General features: G+C 42.3%; 1 protein-coding gene across 1 annotated transcript; it reads left to right on the forward strand.

Moving 5' to 3' along the window:
* The first annotated feature begins 3,831 nt into the window (after positions 1-3,831).
* LOC137634220 (interaptin-like) lies at positions 3,832-23,567 on the forward strand. The gene is made up of 4 exons (XM_068366489.1): positions 3,832-4,587; positions 4,723-5,781; positions 22,088-22,178; positions 23,404-23,567. Exons 1-4 carry the CDS (start codon positions 3,832-3,834, stop codon positions 23,565-23,567), a joined length of 2,070 nt encoding a protein of 689 aa, XP_068222590.1.
* The last annotated feature ends 559 nt before the right edge of the window (positions 23,568-24,126 follow it).

Genomic DNA, 24,126 nt, shown 5'->3' on the forward strand with positions numbered 1-24,126 from the left:
TCTCTTGGTGCACAGAAATTTAAGAACCACATCAAGGTTCCAAGAAGGGGGCTTTAACTGGGTCTGCTTGGTCGTCTCAAAAGACTTCAAGAGGTCATGTAAGTCCTTATCGCGAGACCAGTCCAAGCCTCTATGCCGACAGACGGAAGAGAGCATACTTTTGTACCCCTTGATAGTGGACACAGCTAGCTTAGCGTCCTGCCTGAGGTACAAGAAATCCGCAATCTGGCTCACAGAGGTAGTGGATGAGGAAATCTTGTGCTTCCTACACCAAGCCCTAAAAGTCTCCCACTTGGACTGGTAGACCCTCTGCGAAGAGACCCTCCTCGCTCTGGCGATAGCTTTCGCAGCTTGCGCTGAAAAGCCTCTCGATCTGACGAGCTTCTCGATAGTCTGAAGGCAGTCAGAATGAGAGCGAGGGGGTTTTGATGATATCTCTCGAAGTGGGGTTGTCTGAGCAGATTTGGACTTGCAGGGAGGCTTCTTGGAAAGTCCATTAACAAGTCCACCACCTCCGTGAACCATTCCCTCATCGGCCAGAACGGAGCTATCAGGATCATCCGTCCCGAATCGAGGAGGGCGAATTTCCTGACTACCAGATTGATGATCTTGAACGGGGGAAAAGCATAAGTGTCCATCCCCTTCCAATCCATCAAAAAGGCGTCTACTGCTATTGCCTCCCTGTCCGGAACTAGGGAGCAATAGATGGGGATCCTCTTGGATAAGTTGGAGGCGAAAAGATCGATGAGGGGTCTCCCCCACAGCCTCCATAGACTCTGACAGACCTGTTGGTTGAGGGTCCATTCTGTGGGAAGGACCTGCCCTTTCCTGCTGAGCATGTCCGCCCTCACATTCTTCTGTCCCTGAACAAACCTCGTCAGCAGGTTTATCCTGTTCTCCTTCGCCCAAAGAAGGAGCTCTCTTGCTGTCTCGAACAGAGAGAGAGAGTAAGTCCCTCCTTCTTCCTGATGTAAGCAAGAGCTGTGGTGTTGTCTGAGTTGACCTCCACAATCTTCCCAGACACCAAGTCCTTGAAGGCCTTTAGCCCCAGAAAAATGGCCATCAGCTCCTTGTTGTTGATGTGCCATCCCAGCTGAATTCCTTCCCAATAGCCTGAGACCTCCTTGCTTCCTAGTGTTGCCCCCCAGCCTGACTCTGATGCGTCTGAAAACAACACTAGGTCTGGGTTCTTCTTGTGTAAGGAGATCCCTTCCCCTAACAAGGTTGGGTCCAGCCACCACTTCAGAAGAGTCTTGACTTCTATTGGAATGGGGAAGGAAAAGGAGTCTTCCTGCATCTTTCTGTTCCACGTCTTTGAAAGAAAGTGCTGAAGAGGCCTTAGGTGGAGTCTCCCCAGAGAGACAAACTGTTCGAGGGAGGATAGAGTCCCCAGCAAACTCATCCACTCCTTCGCTGTGTATCTCTTCTTGTCCAGGAAAGTTCTGACTTTTACGAGACACTTGGTCTGTCTTTCCTGAGAGGGAGAAGCCCGAAAAAGAACTGAATTCAGAACTATCCCCAAATAGAGAATAGTCTGATTCGGTCTGATCTGAGACTTCTCCCTGTTGATGACCAGGCCTAGATCTTGAGCCATCATAAAAGTCTTCCGTAAATCCTCCAGACATTTCTCCCTCGATCGTGAACGAATCAGCCAATCGTCCAGATAGAAGGATATCCTTATCCCCTCCTGATGCAGCCAACCTGACACATTCGCCATTACCCTGGTGAAGACTTGAGGAGCCGTGCTGAGACCGAAGCAAAGAGCTCTGAATTGGAAGCACTTGCCCTGCATTACAAATCTCAGGTACTTCCTCGAAGTCGGATGGATGGGGACATGGAAATATGCGTCCTGCAAGTCGAGGGATACCATCCAGTCCCCTGGACGTACTGACGCCAGCACCGACTGAGTCGTCTCCATGGAGAACTTTGTCTTCTCCACAAATACGTTGAGAGCGCTGACATCCAGGACGGGTCTCCATCCGCCCGAGTTCCTGGGGACCAGAAACAGGCGATTGTAAAAGCCTGGGGAGGATAGATCCTGAACCGGTTCTATCGCCCCCTTGTCTAGCATTTGGTCGACAAGGTCTACTAGGGCCTTCTGTTTCCCCGGATCTGAGTACCGGGCTACTAAGGCCAGCGGAGCATCTGCGAGAGGAGGTTTTTTCAGAAAGGGGATCTTGTATCCTTCCTTGATGACTGAGAGGGACCAGGTGTCCGCCCCTCTCCTCTTCCAAGACTGCCAAAAACCTGACAGTCTTGCACCTACTGTCTGGAGGAGACGAGCTTCATTTTCTGGAGCGAGGTCTGAAAGAACCCCTGGTAGATCTTGGTCCTGATTCTTGCCTTCTCCCTCTAAAATCTGGTCTTGAAGTAGTCCTGCCCCGAAAGGGCTGCTGGAATCTCCTTTCCTCCCGTTTCAAAGAAACGAACAATACTGGTCATTAATTAATCCTTAACACACATACACACACATTATACATATATATATATATAAATCCTTAACACACATACACACACATTATACATATACATATATATATATATATATATATATATATATGTATATATATATATATATAAATTTGACTGTATACATACATATATATATAATATATATATATATATACATGTATATATAATATATATATATATATATATATAAATTTGACTGAATACATACATATATATAATATATATATACATGTATATATATCTATATATCTATATCTATATATATATATATATATCTATATATATATATATATATATATATATATATATATTAATATTAATGGAAAAGAGAATTTACCCTTCGCCTCCTTTCCACCCGAAAGACGGTGTTAACTAAAGAAATAATAATAATAATAATAATAATAATAATAATAATAATAACAAAAACAACAACAATAATAATAATATTTTTCTTTTATCCAATATAATTGAAATGCTACTCAAGGCACTAGGAGAGTTGGAAGACATAGACCTATATGGCTGAGGAATGAAACGAAAAGTAGATGATGAATGGAGAAGTATGGAATTAAAAGATCCAGATAGTGACGACTGACGAAATCTAACCGAGGCCTTTTCCGTCAATAGGCGTAGGAGGAGATGATGATGATGAGGATTAAAATGTAATAATTTTAAATTGAATTTTCTATCGAGTATATGGTAATAATTATATATTTACATCATTTCTTTTGAAAGTCTTCCGTCATTGCTTTCAAAAGAAATGATGTAAATATATAATCATTACCAATACTCGATATTTAATTTAAAATTATTACATCTTAAGCATCATCATCTCCTTCTACGCCTATTGACGGAAAAGGCCTCGGTTAGATTTCGTCAGTCGTCTCTATCTGGAGCTTTTAATTCCATACTTCTCCATTCATCATTTACTTCTCACTTCATAGTCCTCAGCCATGTAGGCCTAGGTCTTCCAACTCCCCTAGAGCCTTAAGTAGCATTTCAATTATACTGGATAAAAATATTATTATTATTATTATTATTATTATTATTATTATTATTATTTCTTCAGTTAACATCGTCTTTCGGGTGGAAAGGAGGCGAAGGAAAAATTCTCTTTTCCATTACGTACGTACGTACGTATGTATGTATGTATGTATGTATGTATGTCCTCAAATGCGCAATACTGGTCATTAATTAATCCTTAACATACATACACACACAAACACACACAACTGTCGTTGGAGTCGGTGATTTCAAAAAATGGCTCCAGTGAGCTGAAAAGTCTTCAGAGTCCTCTGAAGAATCACCTTCACTTTTTTCAAATCAATGCTGATACGAACCTCAAGATCGGTATATAAGATTATGGCTAATAAGTTGAATCAATTGTTTAGTGTGTGGATGAATATGATTGGAGAATTTATTCAAGGAACATACAACTTGCCTCAAAATGCAGCTTCTGTTATCCAAGAACGGAATGCTGCATGCGAGGAAATGACGTTAAATCTTCAGGGACAGCTGCGAACTCTACAGGATTCCCTGGTCTACAAATGGTTTTCGTGGCTTCTACCAGAGGCGCCACGTTTCGAAGACTGTCGGGCAGTCGCCTCACAGGAAGGATTCTTAGGTAGGTGGCTGCAGCGCTGTCCTTGGATCGGGGGCTTTAGGAAAGCCCGCGAGGAACTACGTGGGTGTGAACTTGCTTTGCGGCAAATGGAAGCAGAAGCTTTGAGATTCAACAACCAGTTGAGAACGAGATGGTTCGTTGGCAAACTGCTCCGCGAATTCAACGTTGGAGGAGTGGAAGAAATACTTTCTCGTGGAAACAAAAACATTTATTACCTCGCTTTGGCTGCTGCTGGCGCCATATTCAGTGGAATTATGTTGGCTAAGAGAAGGATGACTAAAGAAGGCGAAGGCGTTCCAGAATTGAAGACAGAGGAAGTGACGCGAGAAAAACTGATAGCTCAGAAAGAGACTGAGATTCAAAAGCTGAAAATTGGCGGAGCCGAAAAAGATCTCAAGATGAAGGAACAGAAGGAACAAGAAACTATTAGGAAAGAAAAGGAACATATTAAGAAGATATTGAATGATAAAATAAAACAACTAGAAAATGATTGCGTCCAAAAAGATCTCAAGATGAAGGAACAGGAGAACGAACAAGAAACTATTAGAAAAGAAAAGGAAGATATTAAGAAGGTATTGAATGATAAAATAAAACAACTAGAAAATGATTGCGTACAAAAAGATCTCAAGATGAAGGAACAGGAGAACGAACAAGAAACTACTAGAAAAGAAAAGGAAGATATTAAGAAGATATTGAATGATAAAATAAAACAACTAGAAAATGATTGCGTCCAAAAAGATCTCAAGATGAAAGAACAGGAGAACAAACAAGAAACTATTAGAAAAGAAAAGGAAGATATTAAAAGGACATTGAATGGAAAAATAAACCAACTAGAAAATGATTGCGTCCAAAAAGATCTCAAGATGAAGGAACAGGAAAAGTTGCTGAAAAATCTAAAATCTGAAAAGGAAATAATCAATAAAGTACAAAACGAAAAAAGTGAATTGCAAAATGAGTGTATCGAAAAAGAAAAGCTACTTGAAATTCTAAAAATTGAAAATGAAGCCCTGAAGAAAGTTCAGAATAAAAAAATTGAACAACTAAAACAATTGGTAAATGAAGTGGTTGAATTGAAGAGAGAAAAAGACGAGCAAGAAAGGCTGAAAGCTAAAGTGGCGTCTGGTTATCAAAATCTTGAAAAGGCGTACAATGACAAAGATCTTCAAATGAAAGAACTGAAAAAGTTACTGGAAAATCTTAAAACAGAAAATAATGGACTGAAAATTTTTCGAAAGGATCCTGTAAATAAATTGAGAAATGAAGAAGAAGAACTAAAGGCAGAAAAAGAAAAATTGGAGTCAGAATATGAAAATCTGAAGAAAGAGTGCGCCAAAAAAGATGATCAGTTGAAACGACAGGAAAGGTTACTGGAAATTCTTAAACCTGGGCATAAGAGACCGAAGAAATTCCAAAAGGATCACATAATTATATGGAAAAATAAGGTAGATGAATTGAATGCAGAGAAAGAGGAGCAAGAAAAGCTGAATGCAAAGATGGCGTCAGATTACCAAAATCTCTTAAAAGAATGCGCCAAGATCGATCTTGAGATGAAGAAACAGGAAAGGTTACTTGAGATTCTTAAAACTGAAAATGAGGCCACTCAAGCACAAAAGGAACAATTGAGGAACGAAATAAACAAGCTGAAGGCCGAGAAACAGGCGAAAGAAAACATGAAGGCCGAGAAACAGGCGAAAGAAAACATGAAGGCCGAGAAACAGGCGAAAGAAAACATGAAGGCCGAGAAACAGGCGAAAGAAAACATGAAGGCTGAGAAGACTTCTGATCAAGAAAAGGAAAAGGAATTCGTCAAGACAGACTTTAAGGGGAACGAACAGCAGAAGAATAAAGAAATTAAGAACGAGTGTAAGAAGGAGTGTAAGAAGGAAACGGAAAATAAGAAGGATGATCAGCGGGGAAAGTTATTAAAGGATGGGTTATTGGCTCATAAAAATAAAAGGTTCGATGAGGCCATGACCATTTTTACAGATGCCTTGGCAATAGATTCGGACAACAAAGAACAAACCGCTCTTCTGCACATCCTTCGGGCTGAGGCGAACGCAGCCTCCGGAAACCCTCAGGATATGGATATCGTATTGGACTGTTGTCAAGCCGTCGATAAAGGTCTTCAAGGATGCCGAGCCTACATGCTTCGAGGGAAGCACCTTCTCAAACTTGGCCTTTTCGACACTGCCATGAATGACTTCGAAACTACGAATGTTTGAAATTCATAGAAGATACTAAGGCACTAAAGAAGAAATAGGAGAGCCAAAGCCATTATGAGGTTTTGGGTGTGGGTCAGACGGCCACCAGGGCAGACGTTTTAAAAGCCTTCAAAGGCTTGTCCATGAAGTTACACCAGGACAGACACCGGGACAAGCCCGAATTCCTACAGGGGGCATTCGAGGAGAAGTTCAAAAGAGTGGTTAATGCTAAAATTGTTCTGACGGATGATCAAAGCAGAAGGGCATACGATGCAGAGCTTCTACAACGCCCAAGACAACAGCCAGGACAGTGGGACCAACGTCAGCAGAACTTCCAACGCCCAGGACAACAGCCAGGACAGTGGGACCAACGTCAGCAGAACTTCCAACGCCCAGGACAACAGCCAGGACAGTGGTACCAACGTCGGCAGAACTTCCAACGGCCAGGACAACAGCCAGGACAGTGGGACCAACGTCGGCAGAACTTCCATTTCGAACCAAGAGGGGACCAAGTCAGTACTACTACTATTATGCACCAACAGAGGGATAATCTTTTGGGAATTTGTTTGAAATGTTTGAAGAATTGTTCAGGAATATGTAAATGAAAAGTCCTTCCTGAACGATAAGAAAAAAAATAGAAAATAAAAAAAATTATAAAACAATAAAAACCCAAAAATATATATATATATAAAAACAACCCCAGGGAAAAACTAAAAAATCATTAGAAAAAATGAAAAAGAAAATACAAAAAATTATAGTGGAATACATTCTTAGAATAAGTTTCAATTGAGTTTTGAGGAAAGTAATAGTATTTTATATTTGTAAGTACATAATTTTTCATATGCAAGACCCACTGGAAGGATAAATTTGATGGACTTTGGAAAAACAGAGATAACATAACATTTTTTTGAGGAGGAAATATCCTTTGATGCAGATGGTACAAGCTCTACATCATCGGGTAATGGATGGACTAAGCTGGAAGGATCGAGTTGATAGACTATGACGGATGGAGAGAAAAGGACTATTTTTATAGGAGAAAATATCCAGCAAGTGCTTAAGGGATGCTTGGCTCCACTACCCGGCTTGATGGACGTGGAATACCTAAGAGGACTTGGTCTGCAGAGGGAAAAACCTTGTCTTTTTCTAGTATGCTATGTTCCCTGGTGTGGTCGTACAAGGGCTTCGTCAGGTGAACAAATGGTCAGATATCTAGATCTATTCTTTCGGATATTAACCTTCGGGTGGTTCTGGGGGAATAACCTAGAAGACTGGCTCTGCAAAGGGGAGAAGGCAAGGTTCTTCTAGTATGCGGTCAGGTCTTTATAGGGGGACCAAAGAAATCAGGCTGGGGAAAAAGCTTAATCCTTTGAGGAGAAGGTGAAGGTGAAGAGCTAAAAAAATAAAATCCCCCATAAATATAAAAAGCTAAAAAATCCCCCCAAAATATAAAAAATATAAAATCCAAAAAAATTGTTATAACAATAAAAAAAAAACGGCAGCTACATGAGGAGAAGGAGAAGCAGGAAGAGAAAAAGCAGCAAGAGCAGCAGCAACAAAAAATTGAAAATAAAATAAAATTACGAAAACCCAAAAAATTATATAAACTAAAAAACCCTACAAAATAATAAAAAATTAAAAAAAAGAGAGCAGCAGCAAAGAAAAAAAAATGAAAAAAGGCAGCAGCAGCAGCAGAAAGAGGAGAAGGAGAAGCAGCAGAAGTGGCTGAGGCAGCAACAACATAAAAAAAAAAAAAAAAAAAAAAAAAAAAAAAAAAAAAAAAAAAAAAAAAAAAAAAAAAGGAGGCAGCAGCAGCAAGAGGAGAAGGAGAAAGAGAAGTGGCTGAGGTAGCAGCATCATGAAGAAAAAAAAAAATAAAAAAAAAATCCCCCAAAAAAGAGGCAGCAGCAGCAAGAGGAGAAGTAGAAGGAGGAGAGGTGTCTGAGGCAGTGGCAACATGAGATGAGAAAAAAAAAAACCAGCAGCAGCAGCATAAGCAGCAAGAGGAAAAGTAGACAGAGGAGTAGTGGCTGAAGCAGCAAAACAAAAGGAAAAAAAATTAAAAGCAAAAAATCCAAAAAAGGAGGCAGCAGCAGCAGCAAGAGGAGAAGTAGAAGGAGAACTGCCTGAGGCAGCGGCAAAAAGAATGAAGAAAAGAAAGCGAAAAAAAAAGAGGCAGCAACAGCAGCAAGAGAAGTGGCTCAGACAGCAACAAAAAAGAGAAAGGAAAAATTTAAAAAAAAGAATAAAAAAAAGGCAGCAGCAGCAGCAAGACAAGTAGAAAGAGGAGTGGCTGAGGCAGCAAAAAAAAAAAAAAAAAAAAAAAAAAAAAAAAAAAAAAAAAAAAGAGAGGCAGCAGCAGCAGCAAGAGGAGAAGGAGAAAGAGAAGTGGCTGAGGTAGCAGCATCATGAAAAAAAATTAAAAAAAAAAAAAATCCCCCAAAAAAAGAGGCAGCAGCAGCAAGAGGAGAAGTAGAAGGAGGAGAGGTGTCTGAGGCAGTGGCAACATGAGATGAGAAAAAAAAAAAAACCAGCAGCAGCAGCATAAGCAGCAAGAGGAAAAGTAGACAGAGGAGTAGTGGCTGAAGCAGCAAAACAAAAGAAAAAAAAATAAAAGCAAAAAATCCAAAAAAGGAGGCAGCAGCAGCAGCAAGAGGAGAAGTAGAAGGAGAACTGCCTGAGGCAGCGGCAAAAAGAATGAAGAAAAGAAAGCGAAAAAAAAAAAGAGGCAGCAACAGCAGCAAGAGGAGAAGTGACTCAGGCAGCAACAAAAAAAAGAAAGGAAAATTAAAAAAAAGAATAAAAAAAAAGGCAGCAGCAGCAGCAGCATCAAGACAAGTAGAAAGAAGAGTGGCTGAGGCAGCACCAAAAAAAAAAAAAAAAAAAATTAAAAAAAAAAAAAAAAAAAAAAAGGAGGCAGTAGTAGCAAGAGGAGAAGTAGAAGAAGGAGTAGTGGATGAGGTAGCAGCAAAAATGAAATAAATAAAAAAAAAGAATAAAAAAAAAGAGGCAGCAGCAGCAAGAGAAGTAGGAGGAGGAGTGGCTGAGGCAGCACAAAAAAAAAAAAAAAAAAAAAAAAATCAGACAAAATATCTGAAAAAAAGAGGCAGCAGCAGCAGCAAGAGTAAATGTAGAAGGAGGAGGAGTGGCTGAGGCAGCAAGCAAAAAAAAAAAATAAATAAATAAAATGAATAAATAAAAAAAAACAAAAATCCAAAAAAGAAGCCAGCAGCAGTAGAAAGAGAAGTAAGAGGAAAAGTGGCTGAGGCAGCAGCAAAAAAAAAAAAAAAATTAAAAACAAAAGATCTCCCCAAAAAAAGGCAGCAGCAGCAGCAAGAGGAGAAGTAGAAGGAGGAGGAGTGGCTGAGGCAGCAGCAAAAAAAGGTAAAAGAGAAAAAAAAAAAAAAAGAGGCCGCAGCAGCAGCAATAGAAGAAGTAGAAGGAAGAGAAGAGGCTGAGGCAGCGGCAGAGAAAAAAGAAGTGGCTGAGGCAGCGGCAGAGAAAAAAGAAGTGGCTGAGGCAGCGGCAGAGAAAAAAGAAGTGGCTGAGGCAGCGGCAGAGAAAAAAGAAGTGGCTGAGGCAGCGGCAGAGAAAAAAAAAAGAAATAAAAATGCAACAGTAGCAGCATGAGAAGTAGAAGGAGAAGTGGCTGAGGGAGCACCCCCCCAAAAAAAATAATTGAAACAAGAGAATCCAAACAGAAAAAAAAAACACAGCAGCTGCAGCAAGAGGGGAACGGATGAGCTAAATTGAAAGGATCAAGTGGTTGGAAAATGGAAGATGGAGAAAAAAAGGAAGATCTTTAGATAGACATATCCTTTGATGCAGGTGGTACAAGCCCTGAATCATAGGATAAGGAATGGGCTAAATTGAAAGGATCAAGTGGTTAGAAAATGGAAGATGGTGAAAAAGAGGAAGGTTTTTAGATGGATATATCCTGTGATGCAGATGGTACAAGTCCTGCTTTATAGGATAAGGAATGGGCAAAATTGAAAGGATCAAGTGATTGGAAAATGGAAGATGGAGAAAAAAAAAGGAAGATCTTTAGATGGACATATCCTTTGATGCAGGTGGTACAATCCCTGTATCATAGGATAAGGAATGGGCTAAATTGAGACTATATTGAAAGGATAAAGTGGTTGCAAAATGGAAGATGGAGAAAAAAAAGGAAGATTTTTAGGAGGACATATCCTTTGATGCAGGTGGTACAAGCCCTGCATCATAGAATAAGAAATGGGCTAAATTGGAAGGATCAAGTGGTTGGCCCATGAAAGATGGATGAAAAAAGGAAGGTTTTTAGATGGATATATCCTTTGATACAGGTGGTACAAGCCCAGGATCATAAGATAAGGAATGGACTAAATTGAAGAAATCAAGTGGTTGGACCATGGAAGATGGAGAAAAAAGGTTTTTAGTTGAACATATCCTTTGATGCAGGTGGTACAAGACCTGCATCATAGGATAAGTAATGGGCTAAATTGGAAGGATCAAGTGTTTGGACCATGGAAGAGGGTGGAAAAAAAGGGAAGGTCTTTAGATGGACATATCCTTTGATGCAGGTGGTACAAGCCCTGCATCAAAAGATAAGAAATGGGCTAAATTGGAAGGATCAAGTGGTTTGAAAATTGAAGATGGAGAAAAAAAGGAAGGTTTTTAGATGGATATATCCTTTGATGAATGTGGTACAAGCCCTGCATCAGAGGATAAGGAATGGGCGAAATTGAAAGGATCAAGTGGTTGGAAAATGGAAGATAGAGAAAAAAAGGAAGGTTTTTAGATGGATATATCCTTTGATGCTGGTGGTACAAGTCCTGCATCAGACAATAAGGAATGGGCGAAATTGAAAGGATGAAGTGTTTGGACCATGGAAGAGGGAGAAAAAAAAGGAAGGTTTTTGGATAGACATATCCTTTGATGCCGGTGGTACAAGCCCTGCATCATAGGATAAGGAATGGGCGAAATTGAAAGGATCAAGTGGTTGGACCATGGAAGATGGGAAAAAAAGAAAGACTTTTAAATGGATATATCCTTTGATGCAGGTGGTACAAGTCCTGCATCATAGGATAAGGAATGGGCTAAATTTAAAGGATTAAGTGTTTTGACCATGGAAGATGAAGAAAACAAGGAAGGTTTATAGATGGCCATATCATTTAATGCAGGTGGTACAAGCCCTGCATCAAAGGATAAGGAATGGGCTAAATTGAAAGGAAAAAGGAGAAAAAAGAAGGTTTTTAGATGGACATATCACTTGATGCAGGTGGTACAAGCCTTGCATTATAGGGTAAGGAATGGGGGTAAATTGAGAGGATCAAGTGGTTGGACCATGGAAGAGGGTGGAAAAAAGGGAAGTTTATTAGATGGACATATCCCTTGATGCAGATGGTACAAGCCCTGCATCAAAGGATAAGGAATGGGCTAAATTGAAAGGAGAAAGGGGTTGGACCATGGAAAAAGGAGAAAAAAAAATAAGGTTTTTAGATGAACATATCCCTTGATGCAGGTGGTATAAGCCTTGCATTATAGGGAAAGGAATGGGCTAAATTGAGAGGATCAAGTGGTTGGACCATGGAAGATGGGAAAAAAGGAAGGTTTTTAAATGGACATATCCTTTGATGCATGTGGTACATGCCCTGCATCTTAGGATAAGGAATGGGCTAAATTGAAAGGATCAAGTGATTGGACCATGAAAGATGGAGAAAAAAAGGAAGGTTTTCAGATGGACATATCCTTTGATACAAGTAGTACAAGTCCTGCATCATAAGATATGGAATGGGCTAAATTATAAGGATCAAGTGGTTGGACCATGGAAGATGGAGAAAAAAGGAAGGTTTTTAGATGGATATATCCTTTGATGCAGGTGGTACAAGCCTTGTATCATAGGATAAGGAATGGGCTAAATTGAAAGGATCAAGTGGCTGGACCATGGAAGATGGAAAAAAAAGGAAGGTTTTTAGATGAACATATCCTTTGATGCAGGTGGTACAAGCCTTGTATCATAGAATAAGGAATGGACTAAATTGAAAGAATCAAGAGGTTGGACCATGGAATATGGAGAAAAAAGGAAGGTTTTTAGATGGACATATCCTTTGATGCAGGTGGTACAAACACTGCATCATAGAATAAGGAATGGGCTAAATTGAAAGGACCCAGTGGTTGGACCATGGAAGAGGGAGAAAAAAAGGAAGGTTTTTAGAAGGATGTGTCTTTTAATGCAGGTGGTACAAGTCCTGCATCATAGGATAAGGAATGGGCTAAATTGAAATGATCAGGTGGTTGGACCATGGAAGATGGAGGAAAAAGGAAGGTTTTTAGATGGACATATCCTTTGATGCAGGTGGTACAAGCTCTGCATCACACAATAAGGAATGGGCTAAATTGAAAGGATCAAGTGGTTGGACATTGGAAGATGGAGAAAAAAACAAAGGTTTTTAGATGGACATATCCTTTAATGCAGGTGGTACAAGTCCTGCATCATAGGATAAGGAATGGAATAAACTGAAAGGATCAAGTGGTTGGACCATGGAAGATGGAGAAAAAAAAGGAAGTTTTTTATATGGACTTATCCTTTGATGCAGGTGGTACAAGCCCTACAACAAAGAATAAGAAATGGGCTAAATTGAAAGGATCTAGTGGTTGGACCATGGAAGAGGGAGAAAAAAAAGAAAGGTTTTTAGATGAATATGTCCTTTTATGTAGGTGGTACAAGTCCTGCATCATAGGATGAGGAATAGGCTAAATTGAAGGGATCAAGTGGTTGGACCATAGAAGATGGAAAAAAAATGAAGGTTTTTAGATGGACATATCCTTTGATGCAGGTGGTACAAACCCTGCATCATAGGATAAGGAAAGGGCTAAAAAGAAAAGATAAAGTGGTAGCATCATGGAAGATAGAGAAAAAAGGAAGGTTTTTAGATGGATATGTCCTTTGATGAAGGTGGTACAAGTCCTGCATCATAGGATAAGGAATGGGCTAAATTGAAAGGATCAAGTGGATGGACAATTGAAGATGGAGAAAAAAGGAAGCTTTTTTTTATGGATATATCCTTTGATGCAGGTGGTACAATTCCTACATTAGAGGATAAGGAATGGGCTTAATTGAAAGGTTAAAATGGTTGGACCATGGAAGATGGGGAAAAAAGGAAGGTTTTTAGATGGACATATCCTTTGATGCAGGTGGTACAAGCCCTGCATCATAGGATAAGGAATGGGCTAAATTAAAAGGATCAAGTGGATGGACAATTAAAGATGGAGAAAAAATGAAGCTTTTTTTTATGGATATATCCTTTGATGCAGGTGGTACAATTCCTGCATTACAGGATAAGGAATGGGCTAAATTGAAAGGATCAAGTGGTTGGATCATGGAAGATGGGGAAAAAAGGAACGTTTTTAAATGCACATATTTTTTGATGCAGGTGGTACAAGTCCTGCATTATAGGATAAGGAATGGGCTAAATTGAAAGGATCAAGTGGTTGGACCATGGAAGATGGGGGGAAAAAGGAAGGTTTTAGATGGATATATCCTTTGATGCAGGTGGTACAAGTCCTGCATCATAGGGTAAGGAATGGGCTAAATTGAAAGAATCAAGTGGTTGGACCATGGAAGATGGAGAAAAAAATGGAAGGTTTTTAGATGGACATACCCTTTAATGCAGGTGGTACAAATCCTGCTTCATAGGATAAGGAATGGGCTAAATTGAAAGGATCAAGTGGTTGGAGCATGAAAGATGGGGGAAAAAAGGAAGGTTTTAGATGGATATATCCTTTGATGCAGGTGGTACAAGTCCTGCATTATAGGATATGGAATGGGCTAAATTGAAAGGATCAAGGGGTTGGAGCATGGAAGATGGGGAAAAAAGGAAGGTTTTAGATGGACATATCCTTTTATGCAGGTGGTAAAAGTCCTGCATCAGAGGATTGGTCAGTGGGCTAAATTGAAAGGATCAAATGGTTGAACCATGGAAGATGGAGAAGAAAGAGGAAGGTTTGTAGATGGACATATCCTTTGATGCAGGTGGTACAAGTCCTGTAACCATAGGATAAGGAATGGGCTAAAATGAAAGGATTAAGTGGTTAGAATATGGAAGATGGAGAAAAAAAGATTTATAAATGGACATATCCTTTGATGCAAGTGGTACAAGTCCTGCATCATATGATAAGGAATGGGGTAAACTGAAAGGATTACGTGATTGGACCATGGAATATGAAGAAGTACAAGGAAGGTTCTAGATGGATATATCCTTTGATGCAGGTGGTACAAGTCCTGCATCATAGGATAAGGAATAGGCTAAATTGAAATGATCTAGTGGTTGGACCATGGAAGATGGGGAAAAAAAGGAAGGTTTTAGATGGATATATCCTTTGATGCAGGTGGTACAAGTCCTGCATCATAGGATAAGGAATGGGCTAAATTGAAAGGATCTAGTGGTTGGACCATGGAAGATGGGGAAAAAAGGTTTTAGATGGATATATCCTTTGATGCAGGTAGTACAAGTCCTGCATCACAGGATAAGGAATGGGCTAAATTGAAAGGATCAAGTGGTTGGATCATGGAAGATGGGGAAAAAAATGGAGTTTTTATGATAAAACAAAGTTTTATGAATACTTACCTGGCAGTTATATATACATAGCTAATTATCTCTATTTCGGCAGAATTTTTCTAAACTAGGCAACCGCCTTGTGGTGGTTGGGTGGTAACACCCGTTAAAGGGTGGTAGGAGGAATCATTCCCGTTTTCTGTTCTTCAGTTCATCTATGCCCGACCTGTCTCCTGAGGGGAGGTGGGTGGGCCTTCGAATGTATATATAACTGCCAGGTAAGTATTCATAAAACTTTGTTTTATCATAAAAACTCCATTTTTATGAATAGAACTTACCTGGCAGTTATATATACATAGTTGATTAACACACTTGGAGGAGGGTGATAGACAGTAAACATCGTTGGGGAAACAACCAAAAAAGCTGTAGGATAAATAAACACCTTGATTCCTTACCTGCTAAGGTAGCTGACTTCAAAGGTTCCTGCCTCTTGAGTCGCTTTCCCTTAGGAGTGTCAGCCAGGATGTGACCTGCAGTGCTGAATACACAATCGAGTCTGTCAACGGGGTGAGACCAACAATCTGACTAGACTTCAGGACTACCTATTGCCCAAAATAAAAAAACCGCAACTTTACCAAACCAACCACCTAACATTTGCAAAGTAGATAAAAATTATCTAACTAGACTGAGGTGACTGTACACAAGTCGAAGTCCTCAGACAATCAATAAAAAATACACCAACCTATGCACAAGTAAACAAAACTAAGGTTGAGGGGAGGTAGTAACTCCTTTGCCTAATACAGAAGCCGTAGCTACGTATGGTCCCAAGGTATAACATTTCTCATAATCCACCCTCACCTCTCTGAGGTAATGAGAGGCGAACACAGAGTTGCTCCTCCAGAATGTCGCATCCATAATTTGACGGAGCGACATGTTCTTGCGGTAAGCAAGCGAGGTCGCAATGGCCCTCACTTCATGAGCTTGCACTTTTAAACGTCCGAAGTGTTCCTCCTCACACAAGAGATGCGCTTCTCTTATCACTTCCCTCAGGAAAAAGGACAAAGCGTTCTTGGAAAGGGGCTTTTGAGGATCTTTCACAGAACACCACAGGGAGCTAGAAGAGCCTCTCACACTTTTCGTGCGAGACAAGTAGGTCTTGAGGGCTCGTACTGGACAGAGCAGCCTCTCTTGCTCTTGACCCACTAGGTTGGTCAAGTTAGGAACCTCAAAGGTCCTCGGCCAGGGCTTAGAAGGGTTCTCGTTCTTAGCGAGAAAGTCTAATCTCAAGGCACAAACTGCCCCATTCAGATTGAAGCCTACCTGTTTTTCAATTGCATGGACTTCACTAACTCTTTTAGCTGTTGCTAAGGCCAAAAGAAAGAGGGTCTTCTTGGTAACCTCCCTAAGGGGAGCCTGTGAGATGGGCTCAAATCTCTTGGTGCACAGAAATTTAAGAACCACATCAAGGTTCCAAGAAGGGGGCTTTAACTGGGTCTGCTTGGTCGTCTCAAAAGACTTCAAGAGGTCATGTAAGTCCTTATCGCGAGACAAGTCCAAGCCTCTATGCCGACAGACGGAAGAGAGCATACTTTTGTACCCCTTGATAGTGGACACAGCTAGCTTAGCGTCCTGCCTGAGGTACAAGAAATCCGCAATCTGGCTCACAGAGGTAGTGGATGAGGAAATCTTGTGCTTCCTACACCAAGCCCTAAAAGTCTCCCACTTGGACTGGTAGACCCTCTGCGAAGAGACCCTCCTCGCTCTGGCGATAGCTTTCGCAGCTTGCGCTGAAAAGCCTCTCGATCTGACGAGCTTCTCGATAGTCTGAAGGCAGTCAGATTGAGAGCGAGGGGGTTTTGATGATATCTCTCGAAGTGGGGTTGTCTGAGCAGATTTGGACTTGCAGGGAGGCTTCTTGGAAAGTCCATTAACAAGTCCACCACCTCCGTGAACCATTCCCTCATCGGCCAGAACGGAGCTATCAGGATCATCCGTCCCGAATCGAGGAGGGCGAATTTCCTGACTACCAGATTGATGATCTTGAACGGGGGAAAAGCATAAGTGTCCATCCCCGTCCAATCCATCAAAAAGGCGTCTACTGCTATTGCCTCCCTGTCCGGAACTAGGGAGCAATAGATGGGGATCCTCTTGGATAAGTTGGAGGCGAAAAGATCGATGAGGGGTCTCCCCCACAGCCTCCATAGACTCTGACAGACCTGTTGGTTGAGGGTCCATTCTGTGGGAAGGACCTGCCCTTTCCTGCTGAGCATGTCCGCCCTCACATTCTTCTGTCCCTGAACAAACCTCGTCAGCAGGTTTATCCTGTTCTCTTTCGCCCAAAGAAGGAGCTCTCTTGCTGTCTCGAACAGAGAGAGAGAGTAAGTCCCTCCTTCTTCCTGATGTAAGCAAGAGCTGTGGTGTTGTCTGAGTTGACCTCCACAATCTTCCCAGACACCAAGTCCTTGAAGGCCTTTAGCCCCAGAAAAATGGCCATCAGCTCCTTGTTGTTGATGTGCCATCCCAGCTGAATTCCTTCCCAATAGCCTGAGACCTCCTTGCTTCCTAGTGTTGCCCCCCAGCCTGACTCTGATGCGTCTGAAAACAACACTAGGTCTGGGTTCTTCTTGTGTAAGGAGATCCCTTCCCCTAACAAGGTTGGGTCCAGCCACCACTTCAGAAGAGTCTTGACTTCTATTGGAATGGGGAAGGAAAAGGAGTCTTCCTGCATCTTTCTGTTCCACGTCTTTGAAAGAAAGTGCTGAAGAGGCCTTAGGTGGAGTCTCCCCAGAGAGACAAACTGTTCGAGGGAGGATAGAGTCCCCAGCAAACTCATCCACTCCTTCGCTGTGTATCTCTTCTTGTCCAGGAAAGTTCTGACTTTTACGAGACACTTGGTCTGTCTTTCCTGAGAGGGAGAAGCCCGAAAAAGAACTGAATTCAGAACTATCCCCAAATAGAGAATAGTCTGATTCGGTCTGATCTGAGACTTCTCCCTGTTGATGACCAGGCCTAAATCTTGAGCCATCATAAAAGTCTTCCGTAAATCCTCCAGACATTTCTCCCTCGATCGTGAACGAATCAGCCAATCGTCCTGATAGAAGGATATCCTTATCCCCTCCTGATGCAGCCAACCTGACACATTCGCCATTACCCTGGTGAAGACTTGAGGAGCCGTGCTGAGACCGAAGCAAAGAGCTCTGAATTGGAAGCACTTGCCCTGCATTACAAACCTCAGGTACTTCCTCGAAGTCGGATGGATGGGGACATGGAAATATGCGTCCTGCAAGTCGAGGGATACCATCCAGTCCCCTGGACGTACTGACGCCAGCACCGACTGAGTCGTCTCCATGGAGAACTTTGTCTTCTCCACAAATACGTTGAGAGCGCTGACATCCAGGACGGGTCTCCATCCGCCCGAGTTCTTGGGGACCAGAAACAGGCGATTGTAAAAGCCTGGGGAGGATAGATCCTGAACCGGTTCTATCGCCCCCTTGTCTAGCATTTGGTCGACAAGGTCTACTAGGGCCTTCTGTTTCCCCGGATCTGAGTACCGGGCTACTAAGGCCAGCGGAGCATCTGCGAGAGGAGGTTTTTTCAGAAAGGGGATCTTGTATCCTTCCTTGATGACTGAGAGGGACCAGGTGTCCGCCCCTCTCCTCTTCCAAGACTGCCAAAAACCTGACAGTCTTGCACCTACTGTCTGGAGGAGACGAGCTTCATTTTCTGGAGCGAGGTCTGAAAGAACCCCTGGTAGATCTTGGTCCTGATTCTTGCCTTCTCCCTCTAAAATCTGGTCTTGAAGTAGTCCTGCCCCGAAAGGGCTGCTGGAATCTCCTTTCCTCCCGTTTCAAAGAAGAAGGAGGGGCTGCCAAGGGCTTACGAGCAGAACGAGATAAAAGGTCTTGGGTGGCTTTTTGGGCCAGAGAAAGCGTAATGTCATTAACCAGGGACTCGGGAAAAAGATGTTGAGAGAGGGGGGCGTACAGAAGCTCAGACTTTTGTGCAGTGGTAACAGACCTAGAAGCAAAAGAGCAAAGCAGAGCTCTCTTCTTTAGGACCCCAGCCGAGAACAGAGCCGCCAACTCATTCGCCCCATCTCTGAGGGCCTTATCCATACAGGACATAATACTGGTAAGGTCCCTAGATCCTTCCATCTGGTCAGTTTTCCTTGCGAGAGTCCCAAGCGACCAGTCTAGGAAACTAAAAAACCTCAAAGGCTCTAAAAATACCTTTGACGAGATGATCCAGCTCCGACATCGACCACATGACCTTGGCTGAGTTGAGAGCATGCCTTCTAGCAGAGTCCACTAAACCAGAGAAGTCACCCTTGGAGGAGGAAGGCACTCCCAGACCCAAAGGTTCTCCAGTTGCATACCACATACCCGCTCTTGAAGCAAGACGAGCTGGTGGAAACGAGAAGGAAGTCTTAACTGTGTGTCTCCGCTCCATCATCCAGTCATCAATCTTCGTGAGAGCCTTCTTTGCGGAGATAGACAGCTTCATCTTGATGAAGGCCGACTGTTTCTTGGCCTTCTTTCTGTTAAATTGGGACTGAGGAGATTGAGGGGCAGCAGGTTGGAATTCCTCTCCAAAAATTTCAAGAAGGGAGCGAGAGAGAACTTTGTAATCTCCCACAGCGTCGGCAGGATTATCATCGTCATCAAAAACATCCTCGAGGTCCTGATCCACATCTGCAATATCCTTCGAAAGAGAAGAAGGATCCTTAGAACCCGACAAGGGCAAATCAAAGGCATCATCCTGCAAAAGACGGGTTGCATCCTGGAGTCCCGCGCTAGAAGAATCCTTGGGACAAGAGGCAGTATCGTCCCGAAGAGGCAGGGTGGTATCGCCCTGGGACCGAGAACGAGAGGCAGAGTCGTTCTGATGTCGAGAGCGAGAGGCGGTATCGTCGTGGCGGAGAGAATGAGAGGCGGTATCGTCGTGGCGTCGTGAACGAGAGGCGGTATCGTCGTGGCATCGAAAACTAGGGTCGGTATCGTCGTGGCGTCGTGAACGAGAGGAGGTATCGTCGTGGCGAAGCGAACGAGAGGAGGTATCGTGCTGGTAACGTGAACGGGAGGCGGTATCGTCTTGGCATCGAGAACGAGAAGCAGCATCGTTCGATAAGGTATCGTCCCGGTATCGAGAACGAGAAAACGTATCGCCCTGGTATCGCGAAGGAGTATCGCCTGGCGAAAGCACACATTCCTCATCCTGGCGTAGAGAGGGAGAAGTTTTCTTTAAAGAAGAACTCCGTTCTCTCTTAGAAGCAGACTTCTTAATCGGTAACGAGTCGTCTTTACGTCTGTCAGACTGGGCGTGAGGGCGGCTAAAGGCTTCCACTAAAGTCAAAAGTTGTTCCTGCATGACAGATATAAAGGATTTAGCAACATCAGCTGGGTCTTGCGGCCCCGAAGGGGGGGCTGACGAATAACACTCGTAGAAGGGGGAGGATCTTCGGCAGTAGGCTTCGCCCTTTTCACAGGCACGGAGTCGAAATCATCCTCCGACGGACAAGGTTCATAACTGCTAGAACCGGGAGAGAAAGAACGAGACCGTTCGTCGCGGTTCCATCTCCTCTTAGTAGGTCTTGAAGCTTCAAACTTCCATTTACGTCTGGACGAATTCGGAGAAGAAAACAACACATCCGACACGTCTTTCCCGTGACGGTCAAGAGCAGCCTGGGAATCGACAACAGGACTGTCTGAGGCGACGGCTGACCGAGGGTACGTACCTCTCACCCCCTTTCGGTCATCGACGTACCTTCTCCCTTGGTCCTGGGAGCTTGGTAGAGGTCTAGGCCTAGGGGTATGACAGATTCGGTCAGTCGCCACCTCCACTGCACTAACACAAGCACTTTCACTTTCCTTACCTTTAAAGGCCTCCAGTTGTTCTTTAATGGCCTTCAACTCGGCCGCCAGGCTAGCGTACCGAGGGTCATCCGTAGATACGGAACCTGTAGGAGGTGCAGGAGTTAATACCTCAAGGGAAGGATCAACTTCCAAAGAGGAATCAATAATAGGATCAATAGATAAATCAACGCTAAGTTCGTCTTCCTTACCACTAACAGACTTAGACTTAGACCTAGAAGCTCTCCTAACTCTATCGAGCTCTAGCTTACGCACATAGCGCTTCATAATTAACCAATCTTTCTCATCCAAAACCTTACATTCCCCGCACCTATTATCAAGGGCACAAACAAAACCCCTACAATTAGAACAAACGGTGTGAGGGTCTACCGCCATTTTCGGTAGTCTCACCTTACATTCCTCATTCGCACAGAGACGGTAATGACTCTTTTCACTCATAATGAAAAACAGCAAAAAAGCTAAGAGAAAACAAAATACAACGATCGCCAAAACCCCAAATCAGAGTACTTCACCAAAAAAGCAGACTGGTACACCGAGCAGGGAAAGCGAAGAAAAACTCTTAATGACGGACCAACGTGTTGTCGATCCGGCCGGCAGAGATGAACTGAAGAACAGAAAACGGGAATGATTCCTCCTACCGCCCTTTAACGGGTGTTACCACCCAACCACCACAAGGCGGTTGCCTAGTTTAGAAAAATTCTGCCGAAATAGAGATAATTAGCTATGTATATATAACTGCCAGGTAAGTTCTATTCATAAAAAGAACGTTTTTAGATGGACATATCCTTTGATGCAGGTGGTACAAGTCCTGCATCACAGGATAATAAATGGGCTAAATTGAAAGGATCAAATGGTTGGACCATGGAAGATAGAGAAAATAAAGAAAAGTTTTTAGATGGACATATTCTTAGATGTAGGTGGTTCAAGACCTGCATTATAGGACAAGGAATGGGCTAAATTGAAAGTATCAGGTGGTTGGACCATGGAAGATGGAGAAAAAAGGAAGGTTTTTAGGTGGAAATATCCTAAGATGCAGTGGTACAAGTCCTGCATCAGAGGATAAGGAATGGTCTAAAATGAAAGTATCAGGTGGTTGGACCATGGAAGATGGAGAAAAAAAGGAAGGTTTTTAGGTGGACATATCCTTAGATGCAGTGGTACAAGTCCTGCATCAGAGGATAAGGAATGGTCTAAAATGAAAGTATCAGGTGGTTGGACCATGGAAGATGGAGAAAAAAAGGAAGGTTTTTAGGTGGACAGACCCTTTGATGCAGGTGGTACAAGTCCTGCATTATAGGATATGGAATGGGCTAAATTGAAAGGATCAAGTGGTTGGAGCATGGAAGATGGGGAAAAAAGGAAGGTTTTAGATGGATATATCCTTTTATGCAGGTGGTAAAAGTCCTGCATCAGAGAATTGGTCAGTGGGCTAAATTGAAAGATCAAATGGTTGAACCATGGAAAATGGAGAAAAAAGAGGAAGGTTTGTAGATGGACATATCCTTTGATGCAGATGGTACAAGTCCTGCTTTATAGGATAAGGAATGGGCTAAATTGAAAGGATCAAGTGGTTGGAAAATGGAAGATGGAGCGAAAAAAGTAAGATTTTTAGATATACATATCCTTTAATGCAGGTGGAACAAGCCCTGCATCATGTGATAAGGAATGGGCTAAAATGAAATGATCAAGTGGTTAGAAAATGGAAGATGGAGAAAAAAAAAGATTTATAAATGGACATATCCTTTGATGTAAGTGGTACAAGTCCTGCATCATATGATAAGGAATGGGGTAAACTGAAAGGATTACGTGATTGGACCATGGAATATGAAGAAGTAAAAGGAAGGTTTTAGATGGATATATCCTTTGAAGCAGGTGGTAAAAGTCCTGCATCATAGGATAAGGAATAGGCTAAATTGAAATGATCTAGTGGTTGCACCATGGAAGATGGGGAAAAAAAGGAAGGTTTTAGATGGATATATCCTTTGAAGCAGGTGGTAAAAGTCCTGCATCATAGGATAAGGAATAGGCTAAATTGAAATGATCTAGTGGTTGCACCATGGAAGATGGGGAAAAAAAGGAAGGTTTTAGATGGATATATCCTTTGATGCAGGTGGTACAAGTCCTGCATCATAGGATAAGGAATGGGCTAAATTGAAAGGATCTAGTGGTTGGACCATGGAAGATGGGGAAAAAAAGGAAGGTTTTTAGGTGGCCAGATCCTTTGATGCAGGTGGTACAAGTCCTGCATCATAGGATAAGGAATGGGCTAAATTGAAAGTATCAGGTGGTTGGACCATGGAAGATGGGGAAAAAAAGGAAGGTTTTTATATGGATATATCCTTTGATGCAGGTGGTACAAGTCCTGCATTATAGGATAAGGAATGGGCTAAATAGAAAGTATCAGGTGGTTGGACCATGGAAGAGGGAGAAAAAAAGGAAGGTTTTTAGATGGATATATCCTTTGATGCAGGTGGTACAAGTCCTGCATCATAGGATAAGGAATGGGCTAAATTGAAAAGATCAAGTGGTTGGACCATGGAAAATGGAGAAGAAAGGAAGGATTTTGGATGGACATATCCTTTGATGCCGGTGGTACAAGTCCTGCATCATAGGATAAGGAATGGGCTAAATTGAAAGGATCAAGTGGTTGGATCATGGAAGATGGGGAAAAAAAAGAAGTTTTTAGATGGATATATCCTTTGATGCAGGTGGTACAAGTCCTGCATCACAGGATAAGGAATGGGCTAAATTGAAAGGATCATGTGGTTCGACCATGGAAAATGGAGAAGAAAGGAAGGATTTTGGATGGACATATCCTTTGATGCAGGTGGTACAAGTCCTGCATTATAGGATAAGGAATGGGCTAAATTGAAAAGATCAAGTGGTTGGACCATGGAAAATGGAGAAGAAAGGAGGGATTTTGGATGGACATATCCTTTGATGCAGGTGGTACAAGTCCTGCATCATAGGGTAAGGAATGGGCTAAATTGAAAGGATCAAGTGGTTGGATCATGGAAGATGGGGAAAAAAAAGAAGTTTTTAGATGGATATATCCTTTGATGCAGGTGGTACAAGTCCTGCATCACAGGATAAGGAATGGGCTAAATTGAAAGGATCATGTGGTTGGACCATGGAAAATGGAGAAGAAAGGAAGGATTTTGGATGGACATATCCTTTGATGCAGGTGGTACAAGTCCTGCATCACAGGATAAGGAATGGGCTAAATTGAAAGGATCATGTGGTTGGACCATGGAAAATGGAGAAGAAAGGAAGGATTTTGGATGGACATATCCTTTGATGCAGGTGGTACAAGTCCTGCATCATAGGATAAGGAATGGGCTAAATTGAAAAGATCAAGTGGTTGGACCATGGAAAATGGAGAAGAAAGGAAGGATTTTGGATGGACATATCCTTTGATGCAGGTGGTACAA

Source organism: Palaemon carinicauda, chromosome 44, assembly GCF_036898095.1.
Source record: "Palaemon carinicauda isolate YSFRI2023 chromosome 44, ASM3689809v2, whole genome shotgun sequence".
Classification (NCBI taxonomy): Eukaryota; Metazoa; Arthropoda; class Malacostraca; order Decapoda; family Palaemonidae; genus Palaemon; species Palaemon carinicauda.

What these genes read in the sequence shown, in the direction of transcription:
- LOC137634220 (XM_068366489.1), top strand. Translation starts at nt 3,832, where the DNA reads ATGGCTAATAAGTTGAATCAATTGTTTAGTGTGTGGATGAATATGATT. An exon ending in AACAACTAGAAAATGATTGC is followed by an intron (nt 4,588 to 4,722) that starts GTCCAAAAAGAT and finishes AAAGATCTCAAG; the next exon opens with ATGAAGGAACAGGAGAACGA. An exon ending in ACATGAAGGCCGAGAAACAG is followed by an intron (nt 5,782 to 22,087) that starts GCGAAAGAAAAC and finishes CCTTTTATGCAG; the next exon opens with GTGGTAAAAGTCCTGCATCA.